The following is a 13,803-nucleotide window of genomic DNA, read 5'->3' as shown; positions in this document are numbered from 1 at the left end:
TACTAGAATTTGTTTGGGAAACTAAATAGTATACCACTGGAAAATACTTATCACGCCCTTGCTTGGTGCTACCCCTGTGATAGATGCTAGGGGAAGCAGGGCTGAATAAGACGTGATTTCCATCCTTGAAGGATGAAACAAGCTACCCAACAAAATGAAGCAAAGCCATGAGACAGGTTCCGGCCTATTGCTGTGGAGTTTGGAGACAGAAGGTAGCACTACTTGCTTCAGTATAGTATAGGAAGGAGAAGGGGTTAAGGAAAGAGGCAAGAGGAAGGCTGAATTTGGCCAGACTTCAGTAGAGAGGAAAAGGCCTTCTGGGTCAGAAGGGGATGGTAAGCAGTTCACGCTGGAGCTTTGGGTATATGAAGGTGAAGAGAAAAACTGGAAATCATGAAAGAAAAATAAGAGTGTTTGACTGCCAAGCTGAGTCAATGATTGTTCAGAAGAAGGGAGGAATGAGGGGTGGGCCTGAGAAGGAAGAAGAGAAGCAGAAAAGCCCTGGGTTCTCTTCCCATTCTCCTGCCTGCTTCTTTTCTCAGCCTAGGCCTAGAGCATGTGCTTTTCGGCAGTCAGTGTCTCGGGAGTGTGGTTTCAGAGAGCTTTCCTCCAGCACTGTCAGCCCCAGGACCCTGCAGCACAAAACCAACTTACCAATTAGAGTGGCGTTTAAAAAAAATATTAACCAAAGTCCTTTCAAAAGATTTGGTGTGCATCTCAGTCATTTACAGTGATGGGCCAATGTAATCAGATTGCTAACCTAACAACGTAGGTGGAAGAAGAGAATCAGTGTTTTGAAAGAAAGGAAGAGCATCAGATAGTTAGGGGAAGGGGAGACACAGATGGATTCTTTGTTTAAGTAGAAGACCCAAAAGGTGGCAAAGAGACTAGATCACAGAAAGGACAGTTTTGAAGGTACAAGAAAAACTTCCCAATTTTTCCAAGGGCTAATTCTGCCCTCTCCCAGCTGTCCAGTTCCAGTCCCCAATCTCGCTTTACCTTTCTTGTCTAAGGAAAGAACTGGTAGTGGGAGAAGCAACCAGCGACATGGAACCGGTTCAGGGTGCTTGCCGGGCACTGCGGGTTACAAATAGAGATAAATACAGACTCTGTTATTGAGAAACTTAACATGGAAAATGAGACTTAATACAAATAATTAAAATAAGAAGTCATAAGTGTTCAGTGCTAGTAGAGAAATAAGAGGAAGTGGCACAGGAACAACAGAGAGGAAAGGGATATTTCTGGCTTAAGGGGGCTGACATCAGGCAGATGCTTTCCATAGGCAGTAGGTTTTGATGTAAGCTTTTAAAGAAGGATCAGGATTTAAATGGGAAAGGATGGCAGGGAAGGGATTCATAGAGCGGGAAGATAGGTACATAGCTGTGAAAATACAGATGTGTTTATGGCTGTGGCTCAGGGCTGTGTTGGAAAGAGTTTGGGGAGATAAATTTACACTTTGATTTAGCTCTTGATGGGGCTCCATCAGGCAATAGTCTGGAGGATTGGTGGTTAGGACCTAAAGCAGGAATCAAGGAGTTTGCAGCGAGAGGTATTATTGCTTACATGTGAAATGTATTTCCACTAGCTTGCGAATGGAAACTAATTCCCCTTCCACCCTCTGCAGTTACAGGATAGAGAATCCTACATTGCCCTTCTAGTTGGAGCCAAGTATGGGATTAGCCAAATTATCAATAGCAAACTCAACATCATGTCCACATTGGCAGAGTTTGCAAACATTAGCCGTGTAGAGCTAACAGAAGAGTCTGAGAAAGTGAGCGTGGTCAAAGTGTATCTTCAGGACGTCAAGGTAACACAATGGGGAGAGATTCTGAATTCAACTGCTGGAATCTGGGGCCAAATGGGGGCCAGGCTAGTTTATATGAATTTTAAATAATAATAAAGTCTAATGTCCAATATCTGCTTAAGAGGACGAATTGTCCGTCCTGTTCTATCAAAGGGAAAGTGGTAAATGGTACATTTTCCTGAAGAAGTCCTAAAAGGTTTTTTTATACAAACTGAGATGGACCATGTGCTTTCCTGTCGGGGTTGGAAACGTAGATGGAGAACACCAGAGGATTTTTTTTTTTTTGAGACAGAGTCTCGCTTTGTCGCTCAGACTGGAGTGCAGTGGCGCCATCTCGGCACACTGCAAGCTCCGCCTCCTGGGTTCACATCATTCTCCTGCCTCAGCCTCCCAATTAGCTGGGACTACAGGCGTCCACCACCACGCCTGGCTAATTTTTTGCATTTTTTAGTAGAGACGGGGTTTCACTGTGTTAGCCAGGATGGTCTTGATCTCCTGACCTCGTGATCCACCTGCCTCGGCCTCCCAAAGTGCTGGGATTACAGGCGTGAGCCACCGCGCCCAGCCCACTAGAGGATTTTATCACATGCATGGGATCAGATTGCTGCCCAAAAGCTTTGAGTGGTGGGCATTAAAATGGGTAAATAGTGGGCCAGGTGTGGTGGCTCACGCTTGTAATCCCAGCTACTTGGGAGCCTGAGGCAGGAGAATCACTTAAACCCAGGAGGCAGAGGTTGCAGTGAGCAAAAGATTGCACCACTGCACTCCAGCCTGGGCAACAAGAGCGAAGCTCTGTCTAAAAAAAAAAAAAAAGGTCACTAGTGCAGGGTACCTCTTGAGCCTCTCTCAAAGGTCTTACTTTTATTCTGCCCTCCTTTGATTTAATCCCAACATACTCCAGAGTGGTGCTTTATTCTTCTTATCACCCTCTCCCTCATTCTCCACATGTTCTTGCTCCTTTTTCTTTTCTAAGTTTAGTCTTGCAAGGTCCCTCTTGCAGGAATGAACAGGGTGGGATAGGGCAGTTTAGATATGGCCCTGGGGTAGAGGATGAGGAGCCAGAAGACACTGTACAGATTGGGCGGGAAGAGCCCACTGTGTGTGTGTGTGAGTGTGTGTGTGCACGAGTGCGTGTGTGTGTGTGCGCGTGTGCATGCATGTGCAATGGTGTCCGTGTATGAGTACATGCAGATCCTCATTTAAAGCCTTGCAGGTGAGGATATGGGGCACCAGGAGATCTATCGGTGGACCATGGCCGGATTTACTTGGAATCTCTCGTTGGTCCCACATGGCTTTGTTGTCAGTCTTCAGACTGTCCCTTGGTCCTTGATAAACATGAGATTTCTATTTGCTTTCCAAGGTGCTGACTTTGCTGCTGGAATCCAACAGTGCAAAAGACCTAGCCTGCCTGATTGCTGGGTACTACAGGCTGTTGGTTGACCCAGTTACCTCCATTTTCCTCTGGCCTGGAAACAAACAACAAGCGCACCGTGTATCCACAGAAGAAGGTGAGGCGCTGAGTCTTGCCCCAGTAAGGACAGGCCCCTTTCACTGGCCTTGTAGGTAAGGGCAGCCTAAAGGGAGGTGGTGAATTGAATTGAGCCGAGGCTTCAGCTCAAGCGGATGAGAGCTATTTCTCTGTTTATTTCCTAGTAAACAATTGATCTTTCATAAATACTAAACAAAGAAGCTTTCTTTGTATCTGAAATTTTCCTGAAACCAAGGAATGCTGTGGAAGAGCTCCAGTTCCCTGCAGTATTTCCTAAGATCGTCTCAGATCCACTGCATTTTATCATTATTTCTCAGCCAGGCGCAGTGACTCACACCTGTAATCCCAGCACTTTGTGAAGCTGAGGCGGGTGGATCACCTGAGGCCAGGAGTTTGGGACCAGTCTGGCCAACATGGTGAAACCCCATCTCTACTAAAAACACAAAATTAGCCGGGCATGGTGGCACACACCTATAATCCCAGCTACTTGGGAGGCTGAGGCAAGAGAATCACTTGAACCCAGGAGGTGGAGGTTGCAGTGAGCTGAGATCGTGACATTGCACTCCAGCCTGGGCAACAAGAGCAAAACTCCATCTCTCAAAAAAATAAATAAATAAATAAATAGATTATCATTATTTCTCATCAAAAAGTGATGTCACTTATTTGTTCAGGAAGTAGATGACCTAGCTTCTCTTCCATACCTATGCACTCTTTTGCAATCTCTTGAAGTATAAAAGAACATCTCTGCAAGGCAGGTAAGATACTTTCCCCCAGGCCAGCTCCCAGTTTCTGCCAGGCTTTTGCTTCAGCATCATTGATGCAGCATGTCCCCAGGGATATGCTGATAAATGTTTAACAACTCCCTGCAGGGGGACAAAAAACAATTTGAAGGAATTGCCCAATTCCATGGTGTCAACACTCTCACCGTGGCTAATTTCAGGCTACCACCACATGATGTCACTGAATGTGGAGATGGGAAGAGGTGGTCAGTAGCACACCATTGCAGTGTTTCCTCTATATGGATAAAGTAGAAATCAGCTCAAGAGAATAGGTATTAATACAGTAAGTAAAACAGAAAGTGATGAGTTTGGAGTATCTGTTACCTTTGTTTTTATTTTTATTTTTATTTTTTAAGAGGCAGTCTCGCTCTGTCACTCAGGCTGGAGTGCAGTGGAGCAATCTTGGCTCACTGCGGCCTCCGCCTCCTGGGTTCAAGTGATTCTCCTGCCTCAGCCTCCCGAGTAGCTGAGATTACAGGCACATGCCACCACGCCCGGCTAATTTTTGTACGTTACTAGAGATGGGGTTTCACCATGCAGGTCAGGCTGGTCTCAAACTCCTGACCTCAAATGATCTGCCCACCTCGGCCTCCCAAAGTGCTGAGATTACAGGCGTGAGCCACCACACTGGCCTGTTACCTTTGTTGTTACACAATGTATTTATGAACAAAGGGTGACTCCTCAGAGTCTGCTCAGGGAGACAACACAGAGTGGGAACAGGGCTGTTGTGGAGGGGCTGGGGGGTGACTGCTGCTGCCTGTCAGAGAAAGTCCTCTAGAGGAAGAGGTGTTAGAAGTAGATCTTGAAGAACATGCTGGAGTTAACCAGGCACAGAAAGGAAGACAGATCATTCAAGGCCGAGGGACCCTGGAGGAATGACCTGAGGAAAAGGCCATGACCTGAAAGAAGCTCTCCCTATGGGTGGCTGGAACATGGCAGGGAAGGCTGCTGTGGGGGACTGGGTGCCTGAGGAGGGGCTGGACCATATTGCCAGAGGGGAAAAGGGAGATGGTGAAAAGAGATAGGAGCCCCACCATGAGAAGGGCAGCTAGACTGCAGAGGAGACCTCAGGGCCGTTCTGTGAGGGAGACACTAGACTGAAGGGGAGGCATCAAGACCATCCTGTCGGGGGGACTAGACTATGGAGGAGGGTTCGAGGCCATCCTGGGAGAGGGGGAAGAGCCTGCAGAGGAGGCCTTAGGGCCATCCTTTGAGGGAAGGGAGGACTAGACTGTGCATGAGGCGCCACGGCCATCCTGTGAGAAGGGTAACAAGGCCATATTGTGAGAGTCTGTAGCTGTTGTGGGGGCGGTCAGGCTCTTCCCCATGGGCAGGGCAGCCATCAGAAGGTGTAAGCAGGGTGTGATGAGGTCGGAGAGAAGTTTGAGAAAGATCATTCTGGAGGCTTACAGGAATAAAGAGATTGCAACCTGGCTCAGTGCTCCCCACCCTCCTACCATTAATCCTTCCTGAGAACCTACAGCTGGATAAGTTTTCACTGTCCTACAAAGCCCGTAGCACCCATGGATCCAGAAGGCCAGGCTTTAGAATGGTGCCAGCCTAGCAGCCTCATACTCCCCATAAAATTGCTAAAAATATAGATTCTCAGGCCCCACTTCTAGAGATTTGACTCAGTACATCAGGGGTAGGGCCAAGGATCTGTTGTATTTTTAAAATATGATTCCCCATCTGACTTTGATGCCCAGACACAACAGAACTGAGGTCTGGGGAGGGGCTTAGCAAACCTGGGCAGTGCTGCCCCTGCAAAGAGGAATCAAAGTAAATACCACATTTCCATGAACAGACAGTTCTTCTTGGAGGTGGGGATGGAGTTAATCCAGCCTCCTTTAGCTCAGAGAGATGTGGGACAGGCGGTCTGATACTGTGGGGAGAACATGGAAGGTGGAGTCCCTCAGATCCCGTGTTAGTCAGTATAGCACGGTCTTAGGCCAGCCACCCTCTGGCCCTCAGTTTTCTTATCTGGCAGGTTTCTGTGGGGGTCGGGGGGGCTAGAAGGACACACAGGCGGGAGAGTTCTGTTGTGTAACTGTTGGTGTACCTTGTGTTGCAGGCTATGAATCCAGGGCCTGCAGTGACTCAGAGGAGTCCTCTGAGGTGGACTGCGTACTCGAACCTCTCTCTGACAGGCGCCTGGTGAAGCTGGCACCCTGCAGATCACTCATAAAGGAGGAGCAGCCTCCTGGGAACAGCCCCACACCTGAGGTGGCTAGGAGGGGCCCCAGCACCTGCGGGGCCAGCAGCACCACAGACAGTGCCGAGTCTGAGGCGTCCGACTCAGCCAACACTGAGAGCCGCGGCTACAGGACCAGCGGCTCGAGCGAATCCATGGACGCTCTGGAAGAGGATGACTTAGATACCTGCTCCTCCATCAGGTCCGCTTTCTTCCACTTCGGCTCGCCAAGCCTCCCAGAGAGCATTGACTCTGACAGCCAGGAGGAGAGAAGCGGGATTGAAACCAGTGGCTTCCTCTGTCTCCTGGACCTGGCCCAGAGAGCCAACCCCCAGTGCCAGAAGACAGAGTTTTCCGAGAGTGCCGCTTTGGAGACATTTGGCTGGGCACCAGAACTGAGCACAGTCAGGCTGGACCCCAGGCTGTATGAAGGCAGCCGCGCTGACTACTATAGCCTGTGCTCCAGTGTCTCCCCGGCCAGCTACCTGAGTGACAGTTCCGACAGCACAGCTTCCCGGCAAGGGGGAGCCCCACCAGCCTGGGGTCAGCAGGGCTGGACTGAGGCCCAGCCTAGTTCCATGCTGGAATCCCTGGCCCTGCACCCACCACTGGCCTTTGAGGATGGCAGCTCAGATGAGGAATACTATGATGCGGCTGATAAGCTCACTCCCCCAGGCCCCCCCTCAGGTGAGCCCTCCCTTGCAGGTCTGCAGACACAGCAGGCAGCTCCCGAGTGCCTCCTGGGGGCCAAGGCCCGGGGCCAAGCTTGAGAGGAAGACACATGAGTGAAACAGGGTCCCTGTCCACTTCTGAGGAGGTAGATACAGATTCCGTGGACGAAATTTGAGGCATCGTGGCAGGGCTGCAAGGGAGGTTCAGAGAACTGTGGCAAGCAGAGATGGAAGGGATTCGTCCAACAGTGGGAATCAGGGAAGGCCTCCCAGAAGAGGGGGCAAATGGGCTGGGCCTTGTGGGAGGGACAGAATTTACACAAAAGAAAAGGGCTTGGCAGGAGTGCCGGGCAGAGCGAAGTGGCTATGTCATCACTGATCCTGAGGCTGCATTAAAGGAGGCCGTGAAGCAAGAAGAACCAGACGGACAGGCCGTCCGGGGTCCAAGGGACCCTGACATCAGAAGGTGGGGGATCTGGTGGCTGTGTTTCAATCAGGTTCCTCACACATTCCTCCACCGCGAGTGTGGAGGGTCTTTCCGTGTAGGATGACTTCCCACGCAGAACTGAGATCCGGGCAGGACACACACACACACACACACACACACACTGCATTCTGAAGGAAACATACTGGAAAAGAGCACGTGGATATTGAAGGTGACCTGCCAGGAGCTGGGAGAGCTGCAGCCCTTGTTCCTGTCTCGGTGCTTTCCTGCTGCTCTCTGATCCTCTATTCCCTGCCCTCCTGTGCTCTCCTACTGTTCTGGAGAGAAAGGCCAGCTCCTCTGGGAGCCCTGTCAGGCCCTTTGAGGCCCTTTGTGACATGGCCTCTGCCTGTGTCTCTCCCTCCTCCTGCATTCCTGCCATACAGCCCGCCTTGCCACTTTCTACAAGTGCCTGTTTTTTCCCTCCTCCAGCCTTTGCACGTGCTGCTCTTTCTGCCCAAAACACCCCTCCCCTGATCGTGGCTGCTGGTGCCATCCATCTCTCAGATTCCAGTTGGAATTCACTTCCTCAGAGAACATTTCCCAGGCTTCCCAGCCCAGGGCAGGTCTCCCCATCCCTGTCACATGTTCTTGCAGCACCTGAGGCTCTCCCTGCCTGGCACCTAGCACAGCATGTAAATTACATATTTACTTGTATGATTCTGTGTTGATGTTTCTCTCCATCACTAGACCGAGAACTCCTTTGAGCGTTAGAACTGTGTGTTTCTCACTGTGTCTCCAGCACACAGTGTCTAGCAACTGTTGCTAAATGAATGAATGAAGTCTCCACCATCTACACTGAGTTCTACTGACTATGCCCCTAAGGAAAGGAGAAACCATGGCCAGACTGCTTACTGCTCCCCAAAGAACCCAGACAACCACTTTCTGTGCCCCCAGCCTTGCCCTGCAGGGCCAGCTGTTGTGCTGGGGGCAGGATGGAAGTGTGGCAGAAACCATCAGTCAGGGCCCTTTTATGGGAGTCTAGTCAGGGACATACGGGGTTCATACCGGACACTGTTGTTGTTTTTTTTATAGGGAGCCAGTGTGTTGCTGAGAAGAGAGCCAGAACTAGGATTCCTCAGCCTAGGTTCTGATCTGGCCCCTGACTCACTACTGGAGCTTCTCTGTCTTTGGGACTTAGAAACTCCTTGGTCAGTGGCTGTCAGTAGCCTAGGGCAGTCAAACGTGGCTGGGCATCAGAATCACCTGAGGGACCTTGTTTGAAAATCATAGATTCAGCTGGTGCGGTGGCTCATGCCTGTAATCCCAGCACTTTGGGAGTCCGAGGCAGGCGGATCACCTGAGGTCGGGAGTTTGAAACTAGCCTGGCCAACATGATGAAACCCTGTCTCTACAAAAAATACAAAAATTAGCTGGGTGTGGTGGTGCATGCCTGTAATCCCAGCTACTTGGGAGGCTGAGGTCAGAAAATTGCTTGAACCCGGGAGGTGGAGGTTGCAATGAGCCGAGATCGCACCACTGAACTCTAGCCTGGCCAACAGAGCAAGACTCTGTCTCAAAAAAATAAAAAAAAATAAAAACAACGACAACAACCTAGACCTTATAGATTCCTAGGCCCTAGCCTCAGAGATTCTGGGGAGCAGCATAGGACTTGATAGGGTTTCTAATAGCAGCCAGGTTAGAAATGACTGGTCTGACTACACAAGCTATCTGATTCTCAAGTGCTAGGCTCTGATCCTAATTCCTTCTGGCTGATTCCCAAGGGTTCTTCACAATAGTGCCTCTCCTCCCAGAAAGATCCATCCTGGGACGCACAAAACTCGATGCCTGTGACAGAGTCGTGGCCCCTTTGCATTCAGACATGAAATGGCAATAACAAGAATAGCTTCCTTTTAGTGAATACCTAATGAGGCAGAGGCCTTGTGCTGGGTGCTTTATAAAAATGCGCTAATTAATTTAACCTGCACAGCAGCACTGATTGGCACTATTGGCACTAAAAGACTTGGGTTAACATCAGCACAAAGAAAAAGTGTTAGGAAGTAAGATTGTTTATAGAATTGCTGGCTAACCTAAAGAACTGTGGATTCAGAAATAGACAGCAACCAGGCTAAGAGTCTAGTAACAGGATTCCCTACCTGTATTATCAAGATATTGTGGCTGGAAAGAACGGCACTGCTTTTTTTTTTTTTAATCAATGTCTTTGAGTTTGGACTTGTGGGGAATTTGTAGCTGACTGGCTGAGTGACTTGGCTGGCGTGGACAGAGCATCTTCATGAACACTTCCAGCAGGTTCTAACCACTGGGGAGATGTCATTCCCTAAATCGAAGTTGAGGTGCTGTGACCAAAAGACAATTAAATGGATCTTAGGGAGCCAAAAATTTAAAAATGTCTATCACAGCTGGGTGCGGTGGCTCAATCCTATAATCCAAGCACCTTGGGAGGCTGAGGTGGGAGGATTGCTTGAACTCAGGAATTCAAGGCTGCCGTGAGCTGTGATCGCACCACCGCACTACAGCCTGGGGGACAGAGTGAGACCCTGTCTCAAAAAAAAAAAAAGTGTCAGCCAGGCGCGGTGGCTCACACCTGTAACCCCAGGCCTAAGCAGGCGGATCCTTTGAGGTCAGGAGTTTGAGACCACCCTGACCAACATGGTGAAACCCCATCTCTACTAAAAATACAAAAATTAGCCTGGCGTGGTGGCAGATGCCTGTACTCTCAGCTACTCAGGGGGATGCGGTGGGAGAATTGCTTGAACCTGGGAGGCGGAGGTTGCAGTGAGCTGAGATCATGCCATTGCACTCCAGCCTGGGTGACAGAACGAGTCCCTGTCTCAAAAAAATAAAACAATGTCTGTCACAATTATTATACCCATCTTTCAGATGAGGAAGTTGCGGAGATCAGGATTGAACTTGCTCAAGGTTACACAGCCTGGCCAGAATTTGAACCCAGGCAAGCCCAAGGCCTGAGCCCCAAGCTCTATAAACCTCTTTGGTTTTCTGCTTTTTAATATATTTTTTCTTTCCTGACTCCCAGGGCCCAGAGATGTTTCTGCTGCAGAACCCAGTGCCACAAGCTTGCAGAATAAGGCCAGCACTTGTAGCCCTGAGAACAGCCTGCCTTGTGGGCCACATGGAAGAGAGCCAAGCAGGAGGGGAGGAGTCAAGAAGTATGCCAAGACCCTGAGGAAAAGAAGGTCTTTCCTACAGACCGACTACACCTCTCAGGTCTCATTTCCCCTGGTGCCATCAGCCTCCCTGGAGAGTGTAGACGACGTGTGCTACTATGACAGGGAGCCCTACCTGGCCCTTGGTGCACCCTCCCCAACTGTGTCCTCTCTGCAGGACATGCAGGGTGAGCCTGGCCTTCTGGAGACAAAGGCCCTGGGGCTGCTAGCTCCCCTGAGGGAGACCAAGAGCACAAACCCAGCCTCCAGGGTCATGGAGATGGAGCCCGAGACCATGGAAACCAAATCAGTCATCGACTCTCGAGTGTCTTCTATTTCTGCCATTCGCTTCCGGATTGACCCCAACAATAAAGAGAATTCTGGTGTTGTCCCTATTGCCAGCTCCTCAGCAAGCCCTCCTCACTGTTCTAATCCAGGTTCATCTGGCCCAGATACTGCTCAGGCAAGGCCTTCCCAAATCTTACCTCTATCTCAAGACCTGGATGGCACTGCCCCCAAAGAACCCACCATAGAGCATGGGGACAGCTCCTTCTCCCTCTCCAGTGGCGACCCTAACCCAGACAGAGTCTGCCTGGCCAGCAACCCAGGGCTACATAAGGTCTCTCAAGGAGACACACTAGAGCTCCAGCTGGAGCCCCATGTCCAGTTGGAAATGGGATTGGAATCTTTTTGTACAAATCATATACAAGAAACTGCCCCCAAATACACAGAGCCTTTGTTGTCTCCTGGAGATGAGCCTAGAAGTGATGAATGTGGAATAAATCCAGGAGAGAAGATAGCTTCCATCCCTACAAAGGAAGAGCAACAAGGACAACTATCTTTGGAAAGAGACAGAGAAGTTACAAACAAAAATGGCACCAAGATATTTCAGGAGGAATCTAGGAAGGATTCAGGTGACTCCCTGGGTGATGTGTCAAATAATGTTTCACAGACTCTTGATATTAATTCTCCAGCTGGTAAAATAGTAACCTCCCTTTCTTTAGATGCTCCTGTAACAGGGACTGAGCAGATCCCACCACATGCCCCTCGAGACCCTCAAGGACAGAGCAGAGAACCCCCAGGGCAAGCCTGCCAGGCTCAAGAACAAAAACTATTCGTAGAGTTGGATTTAGACCCTGATTTCTTTCTTGGGAAGCAGACAATTTCATCAGCCCTCCCTCCAGAGGGGATCAAGGCAGAGACACCTAACCATGTGACAGGGGAAGATACAGCCCATAGGGACAGCCCTGAGTGGGTCTGTTTTAATCCTGGGCCTTCCCTGCCAGAGCCACTACCACGTCCACAAGAGGATCCTCACTTAGAAACTTCAAACCATTGCTTACTCTCAGAAGGCAAAAGTGACAGCTCTAGCATCTGCCTTCCTGCTGAGAAGTCTTTTCTGTGCTTTGCCCCAGAAAGCCGTCCTGAAGTCTCTGCCAGTCTCAGGATGGCTACATCTTTGGGTTTTGCAGGCATGAATGAGATGGTGGCTCCCAGGATAGGGATGGAGCAGTGCAGCTGTCAGTTCTCCTATGCCACATGCTTCCGTGGCCCGCAGCCTGAGACAGAGGAAGAAGACCGGGACTTGGAAGCACACCCCACGGCCCCCCTCACTTCACCGCCCTCTGCCGGAAGCCCGGTGGTTCTGCCCTGGAGGCCTGCCCGAACCCATAGCTGCAGCACTGCACCCCTGTCGAGGAAAAGCCACATCTGGCCAGAGTACTGCTCCAGGGCACTGAGACAGCTGAAAGCCACCCCCGCCAGCACCCCTGAGGGCTTCATCCAGCTCATGGAGAGCTTGCTGGAGCTACAAGACATTTTAGAAACTTCCTGGGGGATTGGAAACAAACATCCCCCGGAGAAGTGCACCTGGCACTTTACTGAAAGCCGGAGCCGCCTCTGCATGGGCTCCCAGAAGCTCCTGTCGAGCTGTCAGCATGTGATCAGAATGGACCAGTCCCCCGAAGAGATGCAGGGGGCCGTGCGTGACACCTTCCAGCACCTGGTCCAACTGGCTGGCCTCTGCTTTCAGTTCACGGACTGTAGCCGCTGCTCTACCCGGCACAGGGAGGCAGCGGGGAACCTGAGGGATGTGGTGTACACCTACCATCAGTTTGTAGAGGCCGCTAAATCGACCTGCGAGAGGGGCTACCATGACCTGAGTGTGAAACTCCTGGCCCGTCAGTGCACGGCCCTCACAGCCGCCGTGTTTTGTTTGACCCAGAAGTTCCGGGCATCCACGGCCCTGTAAGCAGGTCAATGGCCCAAGGGCCTCCTGCCCTTTCTTGCCTTGGACACTTCCCTGAGAAGCCCCTTCCACTTTCCCATCCACCCTCTTCAAATGTTTACTATATAGAGTATTCAAATAAACTGCTGCTTAATCTTGGCCTGAGTCATAGAGTTTGAGTCAAAAGCATTCACTTATATTCTTTCAACAAACATTCACTGGGTACTGCCTTTGTGCCAGGCCTTGGGATTTACAGATGAGTAAGACAAGTCTCTACCCTGGTCAGGATGCTTATAGACTCTCAAGGGCACAGATTATTTAGATCACTATTAGCAAAGCATTTATCGTAAAAGGAGCATACCCAAGGAGTGTAGAAGCAAAAGGAATACTCAAGAAGGCAGGGGTGAGGGAGAAAGGTGGGGGTCACTGAAAAACAGTCTTGACTTCTCATATCACACTTATTTGGCAATAACCTTTGCAAATAGGAGTGAATACCGGTGATATTTAATAGATTCGACCTTCACAAGTTGTTTGCAGCGCTTGCACCAGGAGGCCTGAGATTCTTGGCTGCCCCGCTGCAGCAAGCATAGATTGCCACTAGGTGGCAGGAAGTTCTTTACTTGCAAGGCCACACATGTGCTTTATCTGAAATTGATTGCATCCCTGAATCTTGCACCTTATTCATGTTTTAAATATATAAAAAGTCGAACATTGACCAGGAGCGGTGGCTCACACCTGTAATCCCAGCACTTTGGGAGGCTGAGGCGGGCGGATCACGAGGTCAGGAGATGGAGACCATCCTGGCTAACATGGTGAAACCCCGTCTCTACTAAAAATACAAAAAATTAGCCGGGCGTGGTGGCATGCACCTGTAATCCCAGCTACTCAGGAGGCTGAGGCAGGAGAATCATTTGAAGCCGGGAGGCGGAGCTTGCAGTGAGCCAAGATCGTGCCACTGCACTCCAGCCTGGGTGACAGAGCGAGAGTCCATCTCAAAAAAAAAAAAATAAATAAATAAAAATAAAAAGTTGAA

General features: G+C 50.1%; 1 protein-coding gene across 1 annotated transcript in view; it reads left to right on the top strand.

Annotated features, from left to right (window-relative positions):
• Positions 1-12,929, top strand: part of FRMPD1 (FERM and PDZ domain containing 1) — a 100,130-nt gene extending 87,201 nt beyond the window's left edge. Inside the window, exons 13-16 of the mRNA XM_025360041.1 lie at positions 1,625-1,807; positions 3,165-3,312; positions 6,144-6,950; positions 10,414-12,929. Coding sequence (XP_025215826.1) covers positions 1,625-1,807; positions 3,165-3,312; positions 6,144-6,950; positions 10,414-12,794 — 3,519 coding nt within the window. The 3' untranslated portion in view covers positions 12,795-12,929. The remainder of the gene's footprint in view (positions 1-1,624; positions 1,808-3,164; positions 3,313-6,143; positions 6,951-10,413) is intronic.
• Positions 12,930-13,803: the final 874 nt, after the last annotated feature.

This window comes from Theropithecus gelada, chromosome 15 (genome assembly GCF_003255815.1).
Source record: "Theropithecus gelada isolate Dixy chromosome 15, Tgel_1.0, whole genome shotgun sequence".
In the NCBI taxonomy this organism is placed as follows: domain Eukaryota; kingdom Metazoa; phylum Chordata; class Mammalia; order Primates; family Cercopithecidae; genus Theropithecus; species Theropithecus gelada.
This window is presented reverse-complemented; position numbering and strand designations above follow the sequence as displayed.